Source organism: Pan troglodytes, chromosome 2 (genome assembly GCF_028858775.2).
Source record: "Pan troglodytes isolate AG18354 chromosome 2, NHGRI_mPanTro3-v2.0_pri, whole genome shotgun sequence".
Classification (NCBI taxonomy): Eukaryota; Metazoa; Chordata; class Mammalia; order Primates; family Hominidae; genus Pan; species Pan troglodytes.
The window spans coordinates 49,737,034-49,764,426 of NC_086015.1; the positions used below are offsets into that span (position 1 = coordinate 49,737,034).

Here is a 27,393-nt window from a genome sequence, read left to right on the forward strand (position 1 = left end):
ACAAGCTGATGGCTTATAATTGACTTTACCTGCCACTGTGAGATGTCTCTTCTGTTGCCTTATGGAGTTGTACACCACTTGCTGCTCCAGAGCGTTAGTGGCCAAATATATTCATATGTTCATAAACATATTCATTTGAAAATGAATAAAGCAATTTTCTAATTTTTTCATAATGCCAACTTATATAACAGATGTAACCTGTTAATTTTTACTCAGATAAATTTAGAATTTCAAGGAAATAACTGTCTATTACACAAATGCCATGTATATAAAACTAGAAGGAGAAAAAGTTCTAAATGTTTTTCCATAAAATATGAACTTTAGGAGCAGATACACATGGACTTTTAAAGTTGTTGGTAGGTTGTATTAGTTTTTTCCCTTGCATATTCATTAATATATACACCCCTGACAATAAGTAGGGTGAGAAAAACAAGTATGTTTGTGTTTCTTTTCACATTTCTCTCTTTTCTTTTAGACTCGAGGATCAATACCTGTTTTCTGGTCCCAAAGACCAAACCTCAAGTACAAACCACTGCCACAGATCAGCAAAGTAGCAAATCACGTGTGTATCTTGCATGCCTTTTTTGTTGGCTAAAAATAGAAGCTTAATAGCATTACAATTTGCATGTAAAGAATGTATTTATTCCGCATAAATCAGCGTTCAACATCTTTGAGGCTCTTCTTCTTGGTTCCGGCACATAGTAAACCCCTAAACCAAAAGGTGTGTGGGTGGCATGTTAGAAATATAGACAAACTATGATTGAATGGCGTGGCAAGTAAGGATTTGAGAGATCTCAGTAAGATTTGTAACTTTATGCTTTTTAGGGTACTTAATATATTCCACTGAGGTTGTACTCAGAATTAAAGTGGTAGTGTTGCAGCTCAGAGTAAAATAGCTTACGATTACTAGATGGCATTTAGAATAGCTAGAAGGCATAGTTCACATCGGGACATCATTCTTTTGAATATAGAAATAAGACATTTAAGGAGGTCCTTTAAAAATATTATAAATATTTAAATTATATTTATAAATTATATAATGTACTCCAGTAAAATATGTAACTTTTTCCCCTCTAGATGGATGGTTTCCAAAGGCATTTTGATTCCCAAGTAATTATTTATGGAAAACAAGTTATAATCAATCTGGTATGTTTCTTATGTTTCTTGGGGGGAAAAAAAAGCCTTAACTTTTTCTTGACAGAAAATTTACTATTTTAACCATTTTTTAAGTGTACAGTTCAGTGGCATTAAGTAGCTCGTAATGTGCAGCCATCATCACTGTTCATTTCCACAACATTTCATCATACCAGCCAGAAACTCTACCCATTAAACAATTAACTTCCTATTACATCCCTCCCCACAGCCCCTGGTAATTCTATTTTACTGTCTGTCTCTCTGAATTTGTGTATTCTAAGTACCCCCATGTAAGTGGAATAATACAATGTTTTTCTTTTTTAATGTTTTTAAGGTTCATCTTGTAGCATGTATAGAATTTCATTCTTCTTTTAAGACTGAGGAATATTCCATTGTGTATGTGTATGTATATATGCACACACACACACAGACACACACATATACATGCATACCACATTTTGTTTATCCATTAATCTATTGATGGACATTTGGGTTGTTTTCATTTTTTGGCTATTATGAATAATGTTGCTATGAACATTGGTGATGTGCAAGTATCTGATTGAGTCCCTGTTTTCAGTTCTTTTAGGCTTATACTTAGAAGTAGAATTGCTAGATCATATGGTGATTCTATGTTTAACTCTTTGAGGAACCACCATACTGTTTGCCATAGCGGCTGCACCATTTTGTATTCCCACCAGCAATACACCAGAGTTCCAGTTTCTTCATATCCTTGCTGACAATTGTTGTTTTCTGGTGTGTGTGTGTGTGTGTGTGTGTGTGTGTGTGTGTGTGTGTGTGTGTGTTTAATGATAGCCATCCCAATGGGTGTGGAGTGGTGTTGAGTTGATTTACATTTCTCTAATGATTTGTGTGATTTTGAGCATCTTTGCATGTGCTCATTGGCCATTTGTGTATCTTCTTTGGAGAAATGTCTACGTAAATCCTTTGGCTATTTTTAATCAGGTTGTTCTTTGTTTGAGTTGTAGTCATTCTTTATGAAGTCTGGATATTTATCTCTTAGCAGACAGGTGCTTTACAAATATTTTCTCCCACTCTTTAGGTTGATTTTTTACTCTTGACAATGTCCTTGGTATACAAATTGTTTAAGTCCAGCTTATCTAGTTTTTCTTTTGTTGCCTCTGCTCTTGGTGTCAAATTCAAGAAATAGTCACCAAATCCAATAACATAAACTTACCCCTATATTTTCTTTTTAAGAGTCTTTATAGTTTTAGATCTTACAGTTAGGTCTTTGGTCTGTTTTGAGTTAATTTTTGTTTCGTGTATGTGTGTCTGTGTATTACTTCTTAACACTGCACATGAGTTAATTTTTGTATATGGTGTAGGTGTAAGGGTCCAACTTCATTCTTTTGCATATGGCTATCCAGTTTTCCCAGCACCATTTATAAAAAGACTGTTCTTTTCCTTTGAATGGTCTGTCACCCTAATAAAAAATCAGTTGAACATATATATAAGGTCTTATTTTGAGGCTCTGTTCTATTCCATTGGTCTCCGTGTCTGTCCTTATGACAGGATAACACTATTTTGGTTACTACAGCTTTGTGTAATAAGTTTTAAAATCGGGAAGTGTGATAATTCCAACTTCCTTCTCCTTTTGCAAGATTATTTTGGCTACTTGAGATCCCTTGAGATTGCTTATGAATTTTAGGCTTGGTTTTTCTATTTCTGCAAACAATGTCATTGGGATTTTAGTAGCAATTGCATTGAATTGACAGACTGATCACTTTGACTAGTACTGTCATCTTAATAATATTGTTTGTCAGTCCATCAACTCAGATGTCTTTTCATTTATTTATGTTTTAAAAATTTTCAGCAATATTTTGCAGTTTTCAGTGTACATGCATTTTGCCTCCTTGTTTAAATTTATTTTTGAGTATTTATGCCTGAGTGGTGTTTTTTTGTTTGTTTTTCGTTAGTGTAAATGAAATTGTTTTTGTACTTTCCTTTTTGGATATTTCATTGTTAGTATATAGAAATGCAACTGATTATTGTGTCTTGATTTTTGTATGCTCCAACTTTGTTGAATTTCTTATCTCCAATTGATATTTTGCAGAATTTTTAGGGTTTTCTATATATAAGATCATGTCACCTGTGAACAGAGATAATTTTATGCTTCCTTTCCAATTTGGATGCCTTTTTTTTTTTTTCTTGCCTAATTGCTGTTGCTAGAACTACTAATACTATGTTGAACAGAAATTGTGAAAGCAAGCATCCTTGTCTTATTCCTTTTCTTAGGAGAAAAGCTTTTGGTCTTTCATCATTAAATATGATATTAGCTGTGGGTTTTTCACATAATGGCCTTTATGTTGAGGAACTTTTCTTCTTTTTCTAAGTTATCCAGTTGAGTGTTTTTATCAAGAAGAGGTGTTGAATTTTGTCAAATACTTTTCTGTATCAATCGAGATGCTCGTTTGTTTTTTTTTTTCCCTTCATTCTACTAATGTGGTATATTATACTGATGGATTTTTGTGTATTGAACCAGCCTTACATTGTGGGAATAAATCCTTTTGGTCATGGTATATACTTTTTAAATATGCTGCAGAATTTGGTGTGCTGGTGTTTGGTTGGGATTTTTACATTAATATTCATGAAGGATATTGGCCTGTAGTTTTCTTGTAATATCTTTGTTTGGTTTTGATATCAGGATAATCTTATCTTTACAGAATAAGTTAGAAAGTGTTCTCTCTTCTTCAGCTTTTTGGTAGAGTTTGAGGAAGACTGGTGTTAATTCTTTAAATTTTGGTAGAATTCACTGGTGAGTTCACTAGTAAAGCCATCTAGTCCAGGCTTTTCTTTGTTAGGAGACTTTTTTTTTTTTTTTTTCTGTTCGTTTTCATTACTGATTCAATCTCCTTACTATGTATTGGTCTATTTAGATTTTCTATTTTTTCATGATTCAGTTTTGGCAGATTATATGTCTAGGAATTTGCCAATCTGGGTTATCCTACTTGTTGGCATACGGTTGTTCATAGTATTCTCTTAGATCCTTTTTATTTCTCGGAAATTGCTAGTAATGTCCACTGTCACTCTTGATTTTAGTAATTTGAGTCTTTTGTTTTGGTCATTCTAGCTAAGAGTTTGTGAATTTTGTTGATCTTTTCAAAGTTCAACTTTTAGTTTTATTGACTTTATTGTTTTTATATTTTCTATTTTATTTATCTCTACTCTGATTTTTATTATTTCCTCCGGTAGCTTTGGGTTTAGTTTGCTCTTCTTTTTCTTGTTCCTTAAAGTGTAAAATTAGGTTATTGCTTTGAGGTTTTCTTTTTTAATGTGTGCATTTACAGTGACAAATTTTCCTCAGCACTGCTTTTGCTTTATTTCATACATTTGGTATATTGTATTTTTGTTTTCATTTGTCTCAGGTATTTTCTAAGTTCTCTTGCTGGGATTTTTTTCTTTGAACCAGTGGTTCAGTATGTTGTTTGTTTTTCACATGTTTGTGAAATTTCTAGTTTTCCTTCTGTTCTTGATTTTTAGCTTTCTGTTGTGATCAGAATATATACTTAATGTGATTTGAATTTTTAAAAATGTGTTAAAACTTGTTTTGTGGCCTAGATATAGTTTGTCTTAGAGAATATTTCATGTGTACTTGTAAAAAAATGTGTATTCTGCTGCTGTTGGGTAGAGTAATATGGTCTGATTGGTTTATGATGGTGTTTAAATTCTCTATTTTCTTATTCATCTCTGTCTGATTGTTCTGTTGTTGCAAGTAGGGTATTGAAGTTTCCTACAATTTTGTAAAATTTTTTATTTATTTATTTTTGGAGACAGTGTCTCACTCTGTCACCCAGGCTGGAGTGCAGTGGCATGCCTCCCTGGTTTGCGCCATTCTCCTGCCTCAGCCTCCCGAGTAGCTGGGACTACAGGCGCCTACCACCACACCTGGCTGATTTTTTGTATTTTTAGTAGAGATGGGGCTTTACCATGTTAGCCAGGGTGGTCTCAATCTCCTGACCTCGTGATCTGCCCGCCTCGGCCTTCCAAAGTGCTGGGATTACAGGCGTGAGCCACCGCGCCCAGCCCCTACTATTATTATATAATTTTCTGTTTCTCCCTTCAGTTCTGTCAGTGTGCTTCATTATATTTTCAGGCCGTCATGGTTTGTTGCATATATGTTTATAATTGTATCTTCTTGGAAAATTGACCATTTAATCAATAAACAATGTTCTTTTTTTGTCTTTTGTAACAATGTTTCACTTAGAGTGTATTTTGTCTGATACTAGTGTAGTTATTCCAGCTCTTTTTTGATTACTATTTGCACAAAATATCTTTTTTCATCCTTTGTCTTTCAACCTATATGTGTCTTTAGGTCTAACATGAATCTCTTAGAGACAGCATGTAGTTAGATCATATTTTTTTCCATTTTGCCAGTCTACTTATTTTTACTGGAGAGTTAATCCATTTGCATTTAAAGTAATTACTGATAAGGATTTACTTCTGCTATTTTGTTACTTGTTTTCTGTGTGTCCTATAGCTTTTTGTTCCTCATTTCCTCCATTACTGTCTCTTACTGTGCTTAGTTGATTTTTTTTTGGTAGTGATATATTTTGATTACCTTCTCATTTTCATTTGTATATATTCTATAGGTGTTTTCTTTGTGGTTACCATGAGGATTACATATAACATCCTGTTATAAGTTTCTAATTTGGATTGATACCAGAAGCATATAAAAGCTCTACTCCTGTAAAGCCTTCATGCTTCCTTTTTATGTTGACATTTCAAATTCCATCTTTATATATTGTGTTTCAGTAACATCAATATATAATTATTTTTATGCAGTTGGCTCTTATTTATGTATATATGTATTTATTTTTTAGAGAAAAGGTCTTGTTCTGTTGCCCAGGCTTGTGTGCAGTGGCATGATCATAGCTCTGTGTAATCTTGAACTCCTGGGCTGAAGGAATCCTCCCACTTCAGCTTCCTGAGCAGCTAGGACTATAGGCACATACCACCATGCTTGGCTAATTTTTTTTGTGTTTTCTATAGAGATGGGGGTCTCACTATATTGCCCAGGCCGGTCTTGAACTCCTGGCCTCAAGCCATCCTCTTACCTCAGCCTACCAAAGTGCTAGGATTACAGATGTGAGCCACCATTCCTGACTGCATTTGACTTTTAAATCCTGTAGAAATAAAAATTGGAGTTACAGACCAGGATTTCAATAATACTGGCTTTTATATTTGCCCTTGTTTTTACCTTTTTGGATTTATTTATTTATTTTTTGAGATGGAGTCTTATTCTGTCACCCAGGCTGGAGTACAGTGGCACAATCTCGGCTCACTGCAACCTCTGCCTCCTGGGTTCAAGCGATTCTCCTGCCTCAGCCTCCTGAGTGGCTGGGATTACAGGTGTGGGCCACCACACCCAGCTAATTTTTTTATTTTTGGCAGAGACAGGGTTTTGCCATGTTGGCCAGGCTAGTCTCGAACTCCTGACCTCAAGTGATCTGCCCACCTCGGCCTCCCAAAGTGCTGGGATTACAGGCGTGAGCTACTATGCCCAGCCTGTTGGAAATTTTTATATCTCTGTATGGCTGCAAGTTACTGTGTAGCATCCTTTCATTTCAACCTGAAGGACTCCCTTTAGCATTTCTTATAGATTGGGTTTAATGATAATGAACTACCTCAGGTTTTGTTTATCTAGGAATGTCTTAATTTTTCCTTCATTTTTGAAGGACGTTTTGCCAGATACAGAATCCTTGGTTGACAGTTTTTTCTTCTTCCAGCATTTAAAATATATGATCCCACTGTCTTCAGCCTCCAAGATTTCTAATGAGAAATTGGCGGATAATCCCATTGAGAATCTCTTGTGTGTGATAAGTCTCCTCTCTCTTGCTGCTTTTCAGGATTCTGTTTTTTGTCTTTCAGCTATGTGATTATAATGTTTTTGGTGTGGGTCTCCTTAGAGTTCAGAGCTTGGGTTTGTAGATTCATATGTTTCATCACATTTGGGAAGGTTTTGGCTATTTTTTTTTTCTTCAAATAATCTGTCTCTGCCTTTCTGTCTCTCTTCCTGGAATTCCCATAGTGCTAAATATTTTATTTCACTTTTTGTACTCTTTTGCTCCAGAATTATTTTTTGGCTTCTTATAATAATTTTTCTATCTTTGTTGATATCCTCATTTTGTTTATGTATTGTTTTCCTGATTTCTTTTAGTTGTTTGTCTGTGTTTCCCCTTAGCTCTTTGAGTGTTTTTAAGACAGTTGCTTTAAAGTCTTTGTCTAATAAGTCTAGTCTTTGTCTAATAAGCCAAGTCCTGTCTTGGCTTCCACAGGAACAGTTTCTGTCAATTTCTTATGTTCCATTGAATGAGTCATGTTTTTCTGTTTATTTTTGTACCTGTGATTTTTTTTTTTTAATTATATGTTTGATTATCATAATATCATAACTCTGGAAGTCAGAGTCTCCTTTTCCCCTATGGTTTGCTGGGGTTTTTTTTGTTTTATTTGATTGTTAAAGACTCTGCTAATCCTTTTTTTTTTTTTGAGACTTTTCCAAACTATTTTTGCCAAAACTTTCTTACTGTGTATGTTCACTGAGGTCTGTTCCTTTTGCTTCTATTCAGCTGTTTTGACAGGTTTCATTGAATTCCAAGAACTGAAATAGACAAACTAACAAAAAAAGAAAGCAAAAATCAGAGAACAACCCTGTCCCCCATTCTTTGCAGACTTGCTGTATGCTGGGGCAGTCCTTTACTGAGTAGCCAGGCTTGCTGTGAGCCTAGGGATCAGTCTGTGGTAAAGGTTTAAGGTCTTCTCAGGACTCTTCTCAGCAAGCATCTTGCCTGGTTATGTGGGTGGCCTTCAAAACTCCTTCATATACATGGCTGCTTTTGAAAGTCCTAATTTCCTAAGAATATCACAAAGCTTCTTCTCCAGCCTTTAGATGGTCTATTGTATGTCTCCATCCAGAATTTTTTGCCTCAGGCATCCATTGGTTTATGTTCCTCTTGTAGCTTTTACAAGCAGTGGTCACCATTTTTACTGCCCGTGTTCAGAGATATGTGGGACAGAGATGAGTTAGTCTTTCATGTTACAACAGATGTACACAATTATATGCAAATAAGGTCTGGTCTGCCTCCTCTAGTTTGATGAGGGGAACTGAGAACCCGGTTATTCCCTTGTAAGACTAAGGTTGTCACCACTCTGGGGAGGGGCTGGGTCAAGGACAAGTTAAATGCCACAAAACTTTCCCACCATTTTGAAAGTGACTTTTTCTTTATTGGGTGCTTGGGTGGGTTACTATAAAACCTTTAATCGTTTTTCAGAGCTCCTACAAAGTTGGCTCAGACAGCTTCTGGGTTTTTTTGATGTTTCTGTGGGAGAATGATGAGAGCTTAGAGCTTCCTAGTTTGTCCTTTTTCTGATACCACTCTCTCCTTTGAAATAAACTGAAAACTATGGTGTTTGAAATTTTTTACAGATTAACCAGAAGGGCTCGGAGAAGCCACTTGAGCAGACATTTGCAACAATGGTGTCTTCTTTGGGAAGTGGAATGATGAGGTACCTCACTAGAAATCTGTTGCAGGTCTTTTCAGATCAGATGTGCACTTACATATATGCATGATTACATAGAGCTCACTAGACATATGTTTCAGCTTGAATTTTTTTCAATAGTAGATCAAAGCATGATATTTTGTTGGCTTGAAATTTCTCTAGCATAATTTATGTTGCAGAATAACTTCTTTTCAGTCAGGTTTTGAGTTTAGTCTCTGATTAAAATTCCCTCATTGAGGCTTTGTGCTCCAGAGAGTTTCCATAGATAATACTTTGCCACTAGAATTGTCTTAAGGAATTTGGACTAGGCCTCTTTGCAGTGCATACCTGATTGCTGTACTTGAGCTTACTTCACTAGCATTTGTTGCGTTTCTCCTCTACTCCTCCTGAGGGCCCCAGAAGAACCTGTGAGGATAGATATATGCATATATTTTCATGTTTATATCTGCACGTATCATATATATATATTTTCCTCTGCTAGGTATGAGCATGAGAAGGGGTGTGTGTGTGCATGTAGTATATGTATAGTGATAAACCCAGAGTGAAGGAGGTTCTAGTGTTCCCAAGAAATACGTATGCACTGATATAAAGAGGAAAATCAGCTTATGAAGGTATTACTAATAGAAGGAAAATGAATGATCTCTGGTCGGTTTCTGAATATCTTTTCTTTTGGTAGATACATTGCCTTTGACTTCCATAAGGAATGTAAAAATATGAGATGGGATCGACTAAGTATTTTATTGGATCAGGTAGCAGAAATGCAAGATGAATTAAGGTAAGCTATATTATTTCCTTAAGGAGGTAGAGGGAAGAGGTATATATATCAGTCATATTTTATTATGCGTCATCCAGCAGACTTACAAATACAGTTCATTGGATTGTCATTGCTTGTCTGTACTATTTTATTATTTTTAATTTCTTTACTGGAAAGATGAGACTTGGTGACTTCAAAATATTTTTGAATTCTTAAAAATGACCCAAGGCCAGATATCTTCATATTTTTATAAATTATCTACCACACATTTACAAATTTTTATATAGTTGAACTTGGTTTACTACTATTTTGTATTGTTGTTTCCACTAGACATTCTATCACAAGTATTTTGTTGTTAACCTGTACAGTGTCTGTAATGATAGTGTTTAATGGCTTTTCTGTATTCTGTTTTATCATAACATAGTTCTAAGAAAGTGCTTTTCTTCACCCTGAGCACCTGGTTTATTTCCTTTCCTCTTTCTATCATGAAAGATTGTGGTGCCATGAATCATTATATATATTTTACATCTGTTAAATTATTTCTTTAAAAAAATTCTTCAGAGTAGGATTAATGGATCAAAGGGTCTGAATGTCTTTGCAGTACTATGTTATCATATTGGTTCAGGTTTACCATACTCTATGCGTGTCAGTCTTTACCGATTTTAAAGCCAGAAGAAGGAATCTGTAAATCGTACTACCATTTTCTTCTGCCTGTGTGTGATGGTTCTAAACCTGGCAACCCAAATGCACTTTTTAATTTGTTACACAATAATATAGTAAAACCTCTTGGATAGACATTTGCTCAGTTTTCAAAAATATCTTTTTATATACATTAGGTAATCAACTACAGTTATTTAAATCTGCTTTTTTTCTGTGAGGTTTTGTCACGAACACAGAAGGGAAATTGACCTCCTGTTGTTGGGCAATTAGAGAAAACATTGGCTGGCCCTGGCATGTTGTTGGAGGAGGTAGTTCCTTGGGTTCACCCATTAACTGCTGCCGTACAAGAGTGTAAGAAAGAAGGAGAGTTGACTCCAGAGTTTGTGTTCGTTGCTGTTCACTGTGGTCCACAGGGAGAGCAGAGCTTTCACTGGTGACTTTCAGATGATCTCTCGAGACTTTTTTCTAAGGGTTTTTGGGGTAGTGGAAAGAATCTGGGCTTTGGGATCCAACACACCTTGGTTTGAATTTAAGTTTTTCTCTTAGTAGTAATATGACCCAGGGCCACTTAGTTATTTTCAGACTTCAGTTTCTTCATTTGTAAAGTGAAGATGATAACTTACTGTATAGTTTAAGCAATAATATTTATAACATATCTAGGATTTTATAAGTATTAATGGGGTACGAACACACATACACACCCTTGCACACACATATATATGTACACCAACTCTAAACGAACCTTACCAATTCTGCATGATCCATATGTAGATTTTTCATCCTAACACATTCTTCCACGCTTTTATTCTTGAGGTCATGATTTGTATTTAGCCCTTGATGAATCTGTTGCATTTTCTTCCTCCTCTTGGATTTTGGAGAATAGTTTCAATAGTTAACATTATCCAGTATTCATTGTTTGCTGTGTTCCATACACTATGCTAAGTACTTTATGTGCATTATGTGTTATCTCATTCAAACCTTAGAGAAGCCTAATGGTGGTGCTGCTGTTACCTCCATTTTGTGGATGAAAAAGCTTACTATTTAAAGTTCTACAGTTAGTAAGTTGCGTATGATGCTAAGGCTAGCAAACAGATGGTTTGCTTCCTGCATCCATATTCTTAACCACCACACTGTGTGTTGTCAGATTTTTGAATTTATAGAATTATCAAGGAGCTTGTTAAAGAAAACATGGGAACTGGTAACTGTGGATGGTTGCAGTGCAGACATCTGGGTGTTTAAGGGGAGGAAGGGAAACTGATTTTTCAAATAATACCTAATTGTTCTTTATAAATCTTGTACTATTTGCATGTATTACCCATTTAAGAATTTTTTTTTTTTTTTTTTTTTTTTGGCTGGGGGCTGTGGCTCACGCCTGTAATCCCAGCACTTTGGGAAGCCAAGGCAGACGGATCACCTGAGGTCAGGAGTTCAAGACCAGCTTGGCCAACATGGCAAAACCCCATCTGTACTAAAAATACAAAAATTAGCCGGTCATGGTGGTGGGTGCCTGTAATCGCAGCTACTCAGGAGGCTGAGGCAGGAGAATCACTTGAACCTGGGAGGCAGAGGTTGGAGTGAGCTGAGATCATGCCACTGTGCTTCAGTCTGGGTGACGGAGGGAGATTCCATCTCAAAAAAAAAAAAAAAGAAAAAGAAAAAGAAAAAAATATTTTAAAGTATTTTTTTAAATTTTTTTTAAATTTAGATACAGGATATAGATCTGTCACCCAGGCTGGAGTGCAGTGGTGTGATCATAGTTCACTGCAGCCTTTAACCCTTGAGCTCAAGTGATCCTCCCACTTTAGCCTTCTGACTACAGGTATGCACCACCATGCCTGGCTACGTTTTTGTTCTTTTAGAGGCAGGGACTCGTTATGTTGTCCAGGCTGGTCTCGAACTCCTGAGCTCAAGTAATCCTTCCACCTCAGCCTCCCAAGTAGCTGGGATTACAGGCACGCGCCACCACGCCCAGCTAAAAGTATTTTTAATGCAAAATATTCAATCCTTGCCTCAGAGATTCTGATTCAGTTGATCTCAAGGCCAGGAATCTTTTTTCACAAGCAACCCAGAGGATTCTAAAGATAGTATATGAATCATAAAGCCCTGACATCTAGGGATATAGTTGGAATAATTATGTTAGAGGAAACCCTCATCTGGCTTTGGGAAACATGATTGATTTGCACAGCAACCTTTTTAATACTCTTAACTTTACTTTTTCACATCTTTGGGGTGAGATGATCTCTAATCTTCAGCCATTTTTTGGATGGGGAGCTGTCTTGCCTCAGCCATTTAGACTTCTTTTTGGTCTAGGATAATCACATATGCCTGACTACACATTCCTGTCTGACCTTTTAATTTACAGTTTTTAATAATGTCACTGAAATGAGACCCATGTTATAAGAGTTAAGTCCTTAGTAAATCTGACCTACTTTGGTATGAGAGTGTTTATACAAATATGTTTTAGTTATTTTCTAGTGGACTCTGCTGGCCAGGTGGTGGCAAACCAGGAAGGCGTGTTCCGAAGCAATTGCATGGATTGTCTAGATAGAACCAATGTGATCCAGAGTTTGTTAGCTCGTCGTTCACTTCAGGCCCAACTTCAGGTGCGAATGCTTTTTTTTTTTTTTTAATTGAAAAACAACACAGCAAAAAATTAAACATCTTTAAAACCCAGTAACAAAAAATATTCACATTGCCCACACCCTAACCCAGCTCTTTTTATTTTTGTGTCTTGCCCATGGATATCACATTTTCTATAACTAGGGTCAGTCTGTGTATGCACAGTTTTCACTTTTGCCATTTTCCCTTAGCATTTATGTAATCACAGTTTCTGATGGTTGTATTGTTGTGCCGTAATTTACTAAGCCATTCAGATTGCTACATTTTTGGTTTATAAATAACACCGTAGAGAATATATCTGTATATGTTATTATTAACTTGAATTATTTCCTTCATGTTAATTCCTAGAAGTGGAATTACTGGGTTAAAGAGAATAAATATATTATTTTCCAAGAGCATCATACCAGTTTACACTGACACCAACAATGAATAAATCCATTTCATTGAACTCTTTCCAGCATTCGATATTTTAATTTTTTTTTTTGTTTTTCCTTGAGAAAGTGTCTGGCTCTGTTGCCCAGGCTGGAGTGCAGTGGTGCAGTCTCGGCTTGCTGCAACCTCTGCCTCCTGGGCTCAAGCCATCCTACTAACTCAGCCTCCCACAAAGCTGGGGCTACAGGCATGTGTCACCACACCTGGCTAATTTTTGTATTTTTTTGTAGAGACAGGATTTCACCATGTTGCCCAGGTTGGTCTCAAACCCCTGGGCTCAAGCAGTCTACCTGCCTCAGCTCCCAAAGTGCTGGGATTACAGGCTTGAGCCACTGTGTCTAGCCTCTTTTTTTTCTATTTCATTAATACAAAAGTAGCACCTCAAGATTGTTTCTATTTATCTCTCTCTTATTACTAGCAAGGAATATTGACTCCAAAGTAAAAAGTTTCTGACACAGCTTTGCTTTACCACTAGACTATGCTGTTGAGAAAAATAGTTTTTTTCTTCTGTGTATATTTGGAATGAAAAAGATGTAGAGCCCCAATTTTTAAATCACATTGGCATTTGTTGTGAGGGGCAGACAAAATGCATACCACATGGTTTCCTGTTCAGGTAATTAGTAAGCATTCAACTTTATTTCTGACAATTGTATGATACCGAGAAAGAAATTTTGGAGGTAAAATACCCCTTCAGAATGAATTGTTCTTGAATCTTAAAGTCGCACCTGCCAGAGGAGTGCTGTCCCTGTTGGAGTAGTCTGTAGTTTGTATTGTGCTATGTCCTCGTCTGTTGGAAGGTCTTCTAAGTGTAGTTTTTAATAGAAACAATATTAGGAATGGTTTGGTTCCATGGCTGATTAACCAAAACTTACTTGACTAGGCTCTGCAATCCATATTTTACAATTTTACATGCTATATATAGTATTATGAAACCTAACCAACCTTCAGAGAGTGGGGGCAGGAGCCTCTCCAGCAGCTTTGCCTACTAGTGTAGGGGCTGTCTACTTGTGCCTCTCCAAGTCTGCCAGTGAAGGCAGAGTTCTTACCCAGCTAAAGGTCACCAAGGTGGCTCCTGTGCTGTGTCTGAGGGTGGGAATGACTCCTTCTGAGGTGGAGATGAGGTGTCATCTGAGGTAAGCAGTGAAGATAGTCGTTCTCAGAGGTGATGGTCTGAGACAAGGCAGGGACTTGTCATCTGTGGTTGGTGGTCTCCAAAAGGGAGTCCATAGAGGGGATTCAGGGGGCCCAGCAACCCTGGGATATTCTGTGTCTGTGTGTGTGCACTTTTGGGGAGGTAGATTAGCTGGCACTCATCAGATTCTTAAAGGTCCCTGGGACAGAGGGTAAGGCTGGGGTGACTCAGGGGTGAAGAAGTTGAGGGATGATGCATATGAGGGGGTCTCAAGGGGTAGAGGCAGTGGAAGACTGGGGGTAAGAGGGAGGGAGGAAGTAGCGGCTGGAATCCTATAGCAGCTTTCACTCTCCCTTCTGACCCTCTCCCTGAGTATAGTCCTGCTGCTATCCCTCAAGGGAGTGCAGGGGCTGCAAGGCAAAGGTGCCCTCAGGAGAGGCTTTGCAGTCTGCCCTGGGCAGGAGAGGGCTGCTGCGAGCTGGGGCCCCCTATAGACAACAGACATTTCTGGCCTGCATCCAGCAACCAGGCACCATGAGATAAAATTTGGGGACTGCTTTTTCTTCCTAAACCATGTCTGCTAAAATCTATTGTACATAAATCTGGGTGTGGTTTTTTATTCCAGAGACTAGGAGTTTTGCATGTGGGACAAAAGCTTGAAGAACAAGATGAATTTGAGAAGATTTATAAAAATGGTAGGTCATTTCTTTAATATAGACAAAGTTGCTCAGATTTTGAAATAAATTAATATTCTGGATTTAGAACTTTGTTTGTCATCTTAATAATTATCAGCTGTTTTTACTTTTTTCTACAGCCTGGGCTGACAACGCAAATGCTTGTGCCAAGCAATATGCGGGAACTGGTGCCTTGAAGACTGACTTTACCAGGCAAGCCATGCTTTTAAAATAGCATTCCACATCAGTAGTTCACAGTCCTGGTGCTTTTAAAAATCACCTGGGCAGCTTTCAGACAGCAGCAGCAACAGCAGCAAGACTCCAGCATCTGGGCCTCACTTGAGACCTGTGGAGTCAGGATTTCTGGGAAGTGAGGCCCGGGTACTGGTGTGTTCTTAGCCACCCTGGGAGATTCTGATGCTTGGGGAGGGTTGAGAGCCACCGCTCCACAGTGCTCCTCAGACCTTACCGTGTACCTGAAGCACCAGTCTTGAGATGTGCTCTAAAAAGCACCCAGGTGATGCTGATGCTGCTTTCAAAGACCACACTGAGTAATGAGGACATTAATGAGAACATTTTGAATGTATTATGCATGCAGTGGCTCTTTTTCTGCTGTGTGGGTTCCCTGGGAGCAGAATAAGATTTCTAGTCTGTTTGCTTTGCTGTGTCCTACCACTTAACCTGGGCTATGTATTTCTCTTCATATTTCTTGTCTTTGCAACTGGAATTAGTATGTTTCTTTGTGCCTCCTTTGGTAATATTTTAGAAAGAAAATAGGTATTTCTTGGACCTACAAGTGATTTCTTTTGTGAAGTATCTATATTTTCAGGGATAGTTTTTAAAATCTGTCACTCACTTATTTCTATACCTTATGCTTATTGGCCATAAAACAGTGTGAGAATTCAGGGTACAAACCTGTAACTTAAAACTTAACCTCTTTAACCAGAACTGGAAAGAGAACTCATTTGGGACTTATAATGGATGGCTGGAACTCAATGATACGATATTATAAGAACAACTTTTCCGATGGATTTAGACAAGTAAGTTTGTATTTGATGCTTTCCTGGCATTAGGCGGTTGTATCTTTGCATTGTTCATCACTAATGTTATCTCACGCTGAGTTTACGAATTTCTTCCTTTCTGTTCTAGGATTCCATAGACTTATTTCTTGGAAACTATTCAGTGGATGAATTAGAATCTCATAGTCCTTTAAGTGTTCCAAGGGATTGGAAATTCCTGGCTGTAAGACACCATTTTGTATTTTTCAAGTTTTTAAAAGCATTGTGTCTGAAGGTATAGATGGTTTCAGTCTCAATTTAAAACGTTATATGTTGTTTTATATTTCATTACATGAAATATAAATACTTAGGTTTTCCAAAGAGGTCAGGCTGAGGAGTACAGTAACTGGTGGAGCATTTGTTTTCTTTTCCTCAGACTGTCTCACACATCCTTTTCATGTGAAGTAACATAAGCAAAGGGAATGTGGAAGCTTTCTCATTTCAGGAAAACTTCAATTCTCTTACATTGAGGGAATTGCCAGAGACAAACGTGTTACATGGAAGGCAAAGTTTATTTTTGATGCTTCTCTCCTTTTTGACTCCTCTGTTCACCAGACCCTGCAAGAGCCGCTCTGGATTTTCTTTCCAGTGTGTCAAGTGCCCTGGAATGGAAGGGAGGCCTAGTGTTCTAGGTCCTCATCTGGGCATCCTCCTTCCATTTAGCACCCTTTGGCTTGGAGCAAAAGCATGCTTCTTCCGATCTTACCACATCCCCCATCTAAAGTCTAGGGCAGTTGTGATTGAACCCATAAATGATAATGTTTTGTTGACAAAAGATATTAGCTGTGTATTAGCTGACAGATGAGTTTTATTCTTTTCCCAAGCAATGCATGCACAACTGATTTTGCTGCCATTGATTAGCATTCTTAAATGATGATCTCTTTCTATTGTCTTTTCCAGTTGCCTATCATCATGGTTGTTGCCTTTTCAATGTGCATTATCTGTTTGCTTATGGCTGGTAAGTCTGCTCCACACATTTGTTTCTTAGAATGTTGACCTTTCTTTTACAACATCTTAAGTTTTTGAGTTCACCGAACACTTGATGTTTCCCTATTAAATTTAATGGGTAAAGTGGATGTGACATTAGATTGTCATTAGATGTGACAGGAAGAAAAATAACATACCTAGTAGTTTGATGGTTGTCGTTTTTTTTAACCTCAGATTTTAAAAACATGTTTTTCTTATTACTGTAAACCAATGAGTGTCTGAGACAGGTCTCAGTCAGTTTAGAGGCTTAATTTGCCAAGGTTGAGGAACTGCCCAGGGAAAAGAGACACAAGATACAGTAGGATCAGTATCTTGTGCTTTTTCCAAAGAGGGTTTTAAGGACTTCAGTATTAAATGGGGAAAGAGTGTACAGGAGAGGAAGGAGGAATGGAAACAAAAGGGGAGGGTAGGTAGTAAGATAAGTGGTCACATTCTTGTGAGGCTTTGATTAGCACTCACTGAATCCATGTTACATGTGAAAGGACGGGGTAGAGGAACAGTCAATTATGCATTCATCTCCTGCTCAGTAAATCTGCATTTTATGTAAGACAAAGTAAACATAGAGTAGATAAAGAAGTCAGATCTGCATTTGTTTTGGGGTGGGCGGAGGGATGATTTTCTAGTCTTGTCTTTGTCCCATACCTGTGAAAATAAAGTGTTAATTTACATTGTCAGGGTGAGGGAGATTCAACAGGACTGTCTTTTAGGGTAAAGATTTTGGGGCCCACAAGGAATTTGCTTGTGACAGTTTGTGAGGGTGGCCATCTGTAAGGATATGTGGCCCACTATCTTTGCAGCTGTCTACTTAGGAACAAAAGGAGGGTAGTTTTGTGAGACTCAGTTCCCAAGTTTAACTTTTTCCTTTGGCATAGTAAATTTGGAGTCCTGAGATTTTATTTTCCTTTCACATTACCAAAGTAATACATAGTAATTATAGAAAACACACGTAGGCAGAAAAGGAGAAAATATTATTTATCATCATACCTTTGAGAGAGAAGCTAACCACTCTTAACATTTTGATGTTTTAATCTTTATAAGTGTCTGTGATTTTTTTTCAAAAGTGAGATATGTATTTTCATTATCTGCTTTTTTTCACTGAGCAGTATGTTTTCCCATGTTCTTAATTGCTAATGGCTGCAAAGTATTCCATTTATGGATGTATAGTTTAACCAACTCAAATAAATGTTAATGGATTAAGATATTACTTATTAAATTTTAAAGGTTGAGAGTAAAATTGCCTGAGAACCTGAGGAGACAAGGTCTTTACTGGTTTTCTTTTTTCTCTTAATATTTTGCTATGTTACTGAGTTAATAAAGCATTTAAGATTAAAGTGAGAAGAATGTATTCTTTATTCTCCTTTGAGTAATGTCCTGTACTTTGGAGGTTTGAGTCTGAGACTTGGTGTATTGGACCTTGGAGATGCAATCCTAGTCACTCTGAAAGAAGAGGCACCTTCCAGCCTTCATCCTCTATCCTGAATTCGTTGAGCCAACCTCTCTCTGCCTGTCTGAATTCCACCATCCTCAGGGCACCATTCATATGCTCCCCTCTCACAGAGTGTCTCTCCCACACAGAAGTCTTCACCTTCTATCTGGATTTCCACAGCACTCCTGGTCCTCTCTCCCAGCACTTTCCTCTTTTAACCTCATTAATACATAGGGAGTTATTTTTCAGAGGTGGTATACCTCTTTGGTGTACCTGACATACCCAGTGTGTATTTCTTTTTGGATGGTAATGATTTGCATACTTGTTTGTTTTTTTCACTGGATCAGCAACTTTTTGAAGGTAAAGACTGTGTCTTACTCATTGTTTTATCTCCTTTGTCCAGGATATAGTGAGCCCTCAGTAAATGTTTGCTGAATTAAGGACTCACTCCACCACCACCACTAATTCTGTCACCTTTTTGATAGGGAGGCTCAGTTACCTGTTCATCTCTGTATTCCCCTCAGTGCTCAGCCCTGTAGACAGTCGTGACATAGTTTTAACTAAATGCTGAAATGTTGCGTAGGGGGAAAGAAAGAGCCATCTTATTATTATTATAGTTAGCAAAATTTTTCTGTAAAGAGCCAGGTAGTAAATATTTTTGTCTTTATGGATGGCTGTACATTCTTTGTTTTTGTGTTTATAACCATTTAAAAATGTAAAAACCATTCTTACCTTACAATACAAAAACAGGTTGAAGCACAGGTATTGCCTGGGACATGACTGCAGGTTTTAGGGCAGGAAGGAAGAGGCAGCATGTGCCGGTTCCTCAGCGGCCAGCCCTGCTTTCATTTCCTCTCTAGATCCTCTGCCTTCTTTCCTGAAAACACTGCCCAGCGCATGCCATTTTTGGGGAGCCACTCTACTGTTAAATTAGTTCATTTTGTTGTTGTGACTATACCCACATTTACTTAAAGAACCTCTGGAGAGGCAGGAAAGTCAAGACCAAGAACTCTGCTTGAATGAAACGGATGATTCCTTTAGGGAGTGTCCAGCAGAGTGGCTAACAAGGAACTGCCCTTCTTCTTTTGTCCAAGAAGAATTTTAAACTTCAGAGCCATGAAAATGAGCAATTATGCAAATTCGAGTATATTTTGAGTAAAAAGAGATTGGATGCTGTGGATGGTAACTTCTCATGTCAGTTTATTCTTATAATGAACTTTGTGATGTTTGGTTATGGTAATATCTGATTTCTAGCTCCTGCTGTGGTTTTCAAAGAGAATAGAAAACAAATGTAGCATGATCTCTGAGGGCTTGTTAGGAAGGAGTCTGGATGCTAGTTTCTTCCGTGGTGTGCTCACTGGCCGTCATTCCCTGTATGTATTTCTCCTTCTGCAAATGAGGCCAGTAGTGTTGCAGAGAGAGAAGCTATTCTCTAGGTTCAGCTATTCAAGGAGTAAAACAAAGTAGATCTTTGCCCACCGGCCTGCTGCTAACCTTTATGAACTTCGGACTTTGGAAAATGCATATCAGCAGAGTTGGGTTAAATATGTCATTAAAATATGTTATTGGCTGGGTGCTGTGGTGTGTGCCTATAGTCCCAGCTACTCAGGAGGCTGAAGTGGGAGGATCACTTGAGCCCAGGAGTTCTGGTCTGTAGTGTGTTATGCTGATCGGATGTCCACACTAAGTTCAGCATCATATGGTGACCTCTTTGAACAGGAGATCACCAGGTTGCCTAAGGAATGGTGAACTAGTACAGGTTGGAAACAGCAGGACAAAACTTTCATGCTGATCAGTAGTGGAATGGTGCTTGTGAATAGCCACTGCACTCTAGCCTGGGCAACACAGCAAGACCCCATCTCTAAAGAAAATGTTATTGACTTTTGTTTTATATATTTGTGTATATGCAAAAAATACTCTACAAAATATACATAACTTCAGAAAAGTTATGTATAACTTATGTTTGGTATTTATGAATATTCTATTAAATTTTTTGTGCAGGTATTTTGACAATAGCTCATATCTGTTATAGAACTATGAATTAAACTTAATAGTTATTTGTATTATTAAAATATACTAAAAGTGATCATTATTATTTGTATAATATAATATGAAATCATTTAGTCCAGTGGTTCTCAAAGTGTAGCCTCTTGATCGGTAGCATCAGCATCACCTGGGTACTAGGAACTTGCTAGAATGCAGATTCCTGGGGCCCAACAGTTGATGCTTTATCAAGCCCTGCAGAAGATTCTGGTACTAGCCAGGGTTTGAGAACCACTGGTTTAAACCTTAATTAAGAGGTTCTTATATTTTTCCTGTGAATGTGCTAGTAAACTTTAATGTTGCCAAAATGTGCTAAACAGCTGAAAACTGGGTCTGATATCAACAAACGACTTATTTAGCTTTTTGTTTCTTAATATCAACAGGTGACACTTGGACAGAAACACTGGCCTATGTGCTCTTCTGGGGAGTTGCAAGCATTGGAACATTTTTTATCATTCTTTACAATGGCAAAGATTTTGTTGATGCTCCCAGACTGGTCCAGAAAGAAAAGATAGACTGAATTTGTATTTGTGGAAAGCGGCTTGGCTTGGAAGATTCCATTGTGCAGAACTGGAGTCTTTACTGACCCGCTTTCCACATCAGCCCAAGGTCTTTTTAATGCCTTTATCCAAAAGCACATCTTGTGCTCCATGCAGGATGATGACAGAATTGATCTGATGTTACTGCCTTGATGGTCTCTTTACTATTGGGACAGTTAGATTTATAATTTGAAGCTATTCTGTAATTAAAATATAACCTGAATTCAGCTTGCAGAATGGAAGCTGAATCTGTTCATTGTATTCTATTGATTGTCAATTTAATTAGCTGTTGCAGAATAAGTAATATATTTTAAAAACCTAGCTCCTTTCATTATTTAAAACAGCAAAATTATTTTTGTAGCTCAGTTTCATTATTGTCATTGTAGAAGCGGTCACTATTAGCAGGCATACTTTTCCACACATCTTTGGACTTTTCTTAAAAGTTCAGTAATAAGCTAACTGTGTTTATAAAATGTAAGTCTCTTACAGACATCAAGTAGTTTGATGAGACAGTCTGTGACTTCATGATAGGAAAGAGGAGGATGAGGTCTGGGGTTCTTTAAAGTCTCTGGTGGGCTGCCTCATGACTTTAATCAGCTTGAACTGCCAGTGCACCAGCAGTTTAGCTGTGATGAGAGAATTCAGATATACTTTATCTTTTTAAAAAAGTGTAAATAAAATCAAAGAATGTAAAGTCTATCTCTTACGCTAGAGGTCCAAAACTGCCTCTGTTTTAAAGATTATCCCAATGTGAAAGATGCCCATGACTGGTCAGCTACTTCCTCCTATACATTTTGGTTTCTTTGAGGGTCACTCATTGAGACACGCAGGCCTCTGAGAGGGTCTTGTTCTAGATTTCATATTGCACTTGGAGGGTAACAGCTGCTTTTTCTCGCATGGTACTCTTGATGTTTTTCACTCTGTCAAGGATTTTGTTGACTATCAATGAATGTGTCTAAAACTTAGTGCTTCCAGGTAGTTATAGTACTCCAAATCAAGGACCAACTTAAACGTTAATTTTTGTGCAAAAACAAACCTGAAAAATATGCTTCGGAAACTGTGCATAGTTCTAATTGTAAGTCAGATTGTATATTCAAATTGTAATTAAGAGATTTAAATATTAGAACGGTATGTAAGGTAGTATAATTACCACTATTTTAAAACAATTCAGTTAAACACTGCTGCAATATTTCAGTGTTGTGCTTGAAAATATGTACAGTTTTTTTCCAATATTAATACCTTATGTTGTCCTTAAATATTTCTAAAAGCGCCTTTATTTCAGCATTACCTTTTTTTCATCATTATCTTTTATAAAACATTAATATAAGTCGTTACTTTTAGAAACTCTAAAGGAAATAATAGCTGGAAAACCCTCTGTAGTTTAAAATCAGTCATTAAACTCACAATAGGGTAAGTAAATATAGCCACCTGTTAACATGTAAATAAGCATAATTTGTTCCAAAGATGGAATATTGAAACTTAGTTCATGTCTGCTGTAAAATATTATTTAAATGCTGCTGGGCATTTCACTTAAAGAACTTAATGTCAACAGCTACAACAAAGACCAAATCTGAACTGCTAATGTGGCTGCTTTGTGGGGAATGGACTAATATCAGTGTGTTAGATCTTAAGGTATCAGTATTTCAGAATCCTGCGACGATTTTATTTCTAAATTCATGTACTGTATGTCCATAAGTGAAAATAAAATGTCATATTCTTTTCTATTATTGGTATCATTCATGTACTTTGAAAGTGATGTTTTTCTTTTTGATCTTAGAATGCTAAAAATCATGCAAAATGATACGGTTTGGCTCTGTGTCCCCACCCACCCAAATCTCATCTCAAATTGTAATCCCTACGTGTTGAGGGAGGTACCTGGTGGGAGGTGGTTGGATCATGGGGGATGGTTTCCCCCATGCTGTTTTCATGAGTTTGCACGAGGTCTGATGGTTTAAAAGTGTTTGGCATTTACCCCCTTGCTCGCTCACTTTCCTGCCACCGTGTTAAGATGTGCTTTGCTTTCCCTTCAGCTTCTGCCATGATGAAGTTTTGTGAGGCCTCCCCAGCCATGCGGAACTGTGAGTCAAACCTCTTTTCTTTATATGTTACCCAGTCTCAGGTAGTTCTTTACAGCAGTGTGAAGACAAATTAATACACAAAGCAATGCATGATCATCATAGAAAAATTAGAGTAAGCAAGAAAATCAGTAGCTTCTGCAATTTTGCTTTCCAGTTATGATCACTTAAGAAATTTTGTGTCTCCTTATAGTTTTTATTTTTAGTTATAGAGAAACCCAGGGAAATATTTAGTAAAGTGTAATGTCCATAAAAAGGTGTCCCCCACCTTCAAATTGTAATTTGTTTTTCAAAATGTTATGAATCCCAGCTGATGTGGGAAAATATTGCTTATTAGAAAATGACACCTCCACAGGAAGGTGTCAGCATGAGGGAAATCGTGATGGAAACACATTGGTACCTAGTGATGGCACCAGTGGGCCGTCTGGAGTGGCTGCTGCCATTGTGCCGGCCGTAGCAGGGAGGTGTGAGTGGTGGCTGCAGGAGCAGCAGTGGTGATGGTGAGACCCCTGTGCCCCACGTTCCCTGTGCCCCGTGTCCCTGCGGCAGCCGACTGCACCGCCCCCACCCCTGTGTGGCCGAGTGGGGCCTGCCTCCAGGCCTGGAGCCACCACTGCTCTGGACCCTGGTCCGCGTTACCACCACTGTTGCTTGCTGTTGCCAGGAGGGCGGACAGTCCCCGGAGCCTGCTGCAGGGATACCCCTGGAGCCTGTCTCCCGGGGGGCTGCCGCAATGGGGCCAGGTTGAGTTGCCTGCCGGCAGGGGAGCAGCGTGATTGTGCATGGAGGAGCAGGCAGAGAAGGGCCACAGGTGGAGCTGGGCCTGGGGTGGTGCCATGCTTGCACATGGAGCACGGGGGCCGCGCCTGGGGCGCGGAGCTGGGGCTGTCCTTTGGGGGCCTGGAGTGGGAAGTGGGAGCGGTGCTCACTTTGGGGACACAGCCAGTGGCACGGCCACCGCGCCCTTCCTGCTGACTGGCGCCGGATTCCTGCGCCTTGGGAGGAGGCTCTGCAGGATTTCCCAGGGCCGGATCCCCAGGGTCTGCCTCACAGCGGGGTGACCGCTGAGCCTGATGCTCCCTAGGACCAGGCCCAGGGCCTGCAATCCACTCCTGGAGGCACTCCTGCTGGGCAGGGCTGTGAGCCAGGCAAGGGAGAGCCCTAGGCCACCCCTGAGCACTGGGACCACAGGAAGAACTTGTGGTGACGTCACTCTTGCCTCAGATGCCAGCATGGGCCCAGCAAGGAACCCGAACCCCTACCGCAGACTGCGAGGAGGCGTGGCCAGAGCTGCCTGCACGTCCATGGAGCAGGTGGGAGACTCGCCTTCCCAGGCACAGGACCTGGGTATCCGCACTGTGCACCCTCGGGAGCCAGATCTCAGAGTGGGGTTGGAGCCGAAGCCGGGCATTGTCACAGCTCAGCAGGGTGTGTGCACACTTGGGGCAGCACTGAAAAGCCAGCCTCCTGCCACGTCGGCCCCCTCTGGACTTTGGGCACCAACAAGCACTGGTGGAGGGGAGGGGAAACGGGGAGGCTAAGGGTGTCTCGGTGCTGACCTGCAGGTGCCCCTTGGTCAAGCAGTCTGGGCACCATGGATGGCTGCAGGAGGCAGGCTCCTGGGCAGAAAGGGGCGGGTCCCTGGTGAGGCCCCACCTTCAGGCCACGGACGGCCTGGAAGCTGGGGACTGGGCTGCCAGTTCTGTGGACCTGACTGGAATGGGAACTTGTGCCTTTTCTGGTCCCACCTATGGCTGCCCACGGACCAATTGGCATATTCAGTTTCTCCCTCCTGAGGCCCAGAAAGGCCCTGGGCTCAGCCAAAGCAGAGCAGAGACAATGGGACAACCAGCTGCAGAGAAGAGCTACCCGCTCTGCTGATAGCTGAACACTTGGGATGACCTGCCTGGAGAGAGCAGCTACCCTCTCTGCTAGGAGCTGAACACTTATCGGAACACCCTGGCTGCGGAAAGGAGGTACTCCCTGCAGGTCTCCTCTGAGCTGTTCTATCACTCGATAAAGCTCCTCTTCATCTTGCTCATCCTCCACTTGTCCACATACTTCATTCTTCCTGGCCACAGGACAAGAACTCAGGACCCGCCAAATGGTGAGGCTAAAAGAGCTATAACAAACAGGGCTGAAATGCCCCTTGCTCACCACATTGTGCGCGAAGGAGAGAAGACCTGCAGCCCTTCAGGGAACCCAGACCTGGGAGTTCCCTGAGTCAGGGCTGTGACTCCCTCTTTGGGGTCCTGCAGTTCCTAGCATCTCCAAGCTTCTGGGCACTACCGTCTTCCGCACTGGCAGCCGTGGAAGCTGCTTGCATGCATGCCTTGGCCAGCTGCAGCCTTGCAGAGAGCCTGCACCCATGCCAGCACTTGGAGCTGCCTGCCCCACTGCAGCAGCCGGTGTGTGTAACTGCAGTGGCTGGGCCCCATGCTTACATACCCCTTGCTGCTCCATACCTGACTTGCCCTTGGCAGGCATGGGATCCAGGCCCGTAATGTTAGCCGAGCTCAGCCTGCCAGGCTGAGTGGGCGGAACAAGCCCAGCAGGCCTGAACAAAACACGGGCAAAGGCACCCCTGGCCACAGAGGTTTCCAGCCAGAAAACCAACACCCCAAAGATCCTGTAACATTAGGAGGACTCTCACTCATGTGGGAAGTGAGATGAAATTCCTTGGAAATGGCTCGCTCTTAATCCCATGTGCTCAATCTCGTTCTCTCTCTCTCACCAGCTGAACTTTGGAGCACTTTTGGAGTAATGTGGGTTCTCTGTAATAACAGTTGTTTTCTGACAGTGGATCAGAAAACATATAAATATATATATATATATATAAACATATATATCTCTCTTGAGGATAAATTATATAATTATATTTTTTTATATATATATAATCTCAGGATAAATTAGGGTAAATATTTAAAATATTGTCTTCCCATAATTCATTTCTCCAGTTTCTTAGTGAAATAATTTCAAAATTTGGTCATTAATTTGAGAATTAATGAGGTGTCCTTGTGCTCCCAACCAGGGACTGCAGGGGATGTATGATACGTTCCAGCTCTGAATGACCTCAGTGCATCTATCACTGCATAACAAATTACTCCAAAACTTACTGGCTTAAAGCAACCCCTATTTATTCGTATTTATCATCTCACAGTTCCTGTAGGTCAGGAATTTGGGCACGATTTAGCTCTGTCCCCCATTTGAGGGTCTCCCACAGGCGCCAGTCAAGGTTCAGCTGGAGCAGGATCCACTTTAAAGATCACTCTCGTTGTTGGCAGGTGTATTAGTTTGTTTTCACACTGCTGATAAAGACATACATGAGACTGAGCAATTTACAAAAGAAAGAGGTTTAACTGGACTTACAGTTCCAAGTGGCTGGGGAAGCCTCACAATCATGGTGGAAGGCAAGGAAGAGCAAGTCACGTCTTACGTGGTTGGTGGCAGGCAAAAAGTGAGAGAATGAGGAAGACTCAAAAGTGGAAACCTCTGATAAAACCATCAGATCTCATGAGACTTATTCACTACCACTAAAACCACTCCCATGATTCAATTATCTCCCACTGGGTGCCACCCACAGCACATGGGAATTCAAGATGAGATTTGGGTGGGGACACAGCCAAATCATATCAGCAGGATTCAGTTCCTTGTGGGCTGTTGGACTGGTCCACTTGCTGGCTGTTAGCTGAAACTCTCCCTCAATTCCTTGCCACATGGGCCTGTTCAACATGGCAACTTGTTTCATCAAGTCAGCAAGAGAGAGTCTGCTAACAAGGAGGAAGTCGCAGTGTCTTGTCTTTTTTTTTTTTTTTTTGAGACAAAGTCTCGCTCTTGTCCCCCAGGCTGGAGTGCGATGGCGTGATCTCTGCTCACTGCAACCTCCGCCTCCCAGGTTCAAGCGATTCTCCTGCCTCAGCCTCCCAAGTAGCTGGGATTACAGGCGCCTGCCACCATGCCCAGCTAATTTTTCTATTTTTAGTAGAGACGGGGTTTCACCATCTTGGCCAGGCTGGTCTCGAACTCCTGACATCAGGTGATCTACCCGCCTCAGCCTCCCAAAGTGCTGGGATTACAGGCGTGAACCACCGCACCCAGCCCACAGTGTCTTTTATAACTTAATCTGGAAATTGTTATCCCATCACTTTTACCACATTCTGTGCACTAGAAGTCACTAGGTCCAGCTCATTCAAGAGGAGGAGATAACATGAGCACATGAATACCAGGTGGCAATCTTTGGGGGCCGTCTTAGAAGTCTGCTGACCATAGTCAGAAAGGAGAGAATACAAAGGTGAAGTGCAGAGCTATTGCTGGAGGGAGTCAGGTGGCTTCCTGGAGGAGGTGG

The 27,393-nt window shown here is 39.8% G+C and overlaps 1 protein-coding gene across 4 annotated transcripts in view; it reads left to right on the forward strand.

The window, feature by feature from the left end:
- The window catches only part of SACM1L (SAC1 like phosphatidylinositide phosphatase), a 55,741-nt gene extending 33,044 nt beyond the window's left edge, over positions 1-22,697 (forward strand). For 3 of the 4 annotated variants that reach the window (XM_016940888.4, XM_016940890.4, XM_016940891.4), the window contains 11 exons: positions 476-562; positions 1,078-1,146; positions 8,576-8,655; positions 9,326-9,424; positions 12,528-12,666; positions 14,872-14,941; positions 15,061-15,133; positions 15,867-15,960; positions 16,070-16,162; positions 16,879-16,936; positions 20,818-22,697. In XM_016940888.4, coding sequence (XP_016796377.1) covers positions 476-562; positions 1,078-1,146; positions 8,576-8,655; positions 9,326-9,424; positions 12,528-12,666; positions 14,872-14,941; positions 15,061-15,133; positions 15,867-15,960; positions 16,070-16,162; positions 16,879-16,936; positions 20,818-20,954 — 999 coding nt within the window. In that variant the 3' untranslated portion in view covers positions 20,955-22,697. The remainder of the gene's footprint in view (positions 1-475; positions 563-1,077; positions 1,147-8,575; positions 8,656-9,325; positions 9,425-12,527; positions 12,667-14,871; positions 14,942-15,060; positions 15,134-15,866; positions 15,961-16,069; positions 16,163-16,878; positions 16,937-20,817) is intronic. The other variant, XM_016940889.4, reaches the window with a different exon arrangement.
- The last annotated feature ends 4,696 nt before the right edge of the window (positions 22,698-27,393 follow it).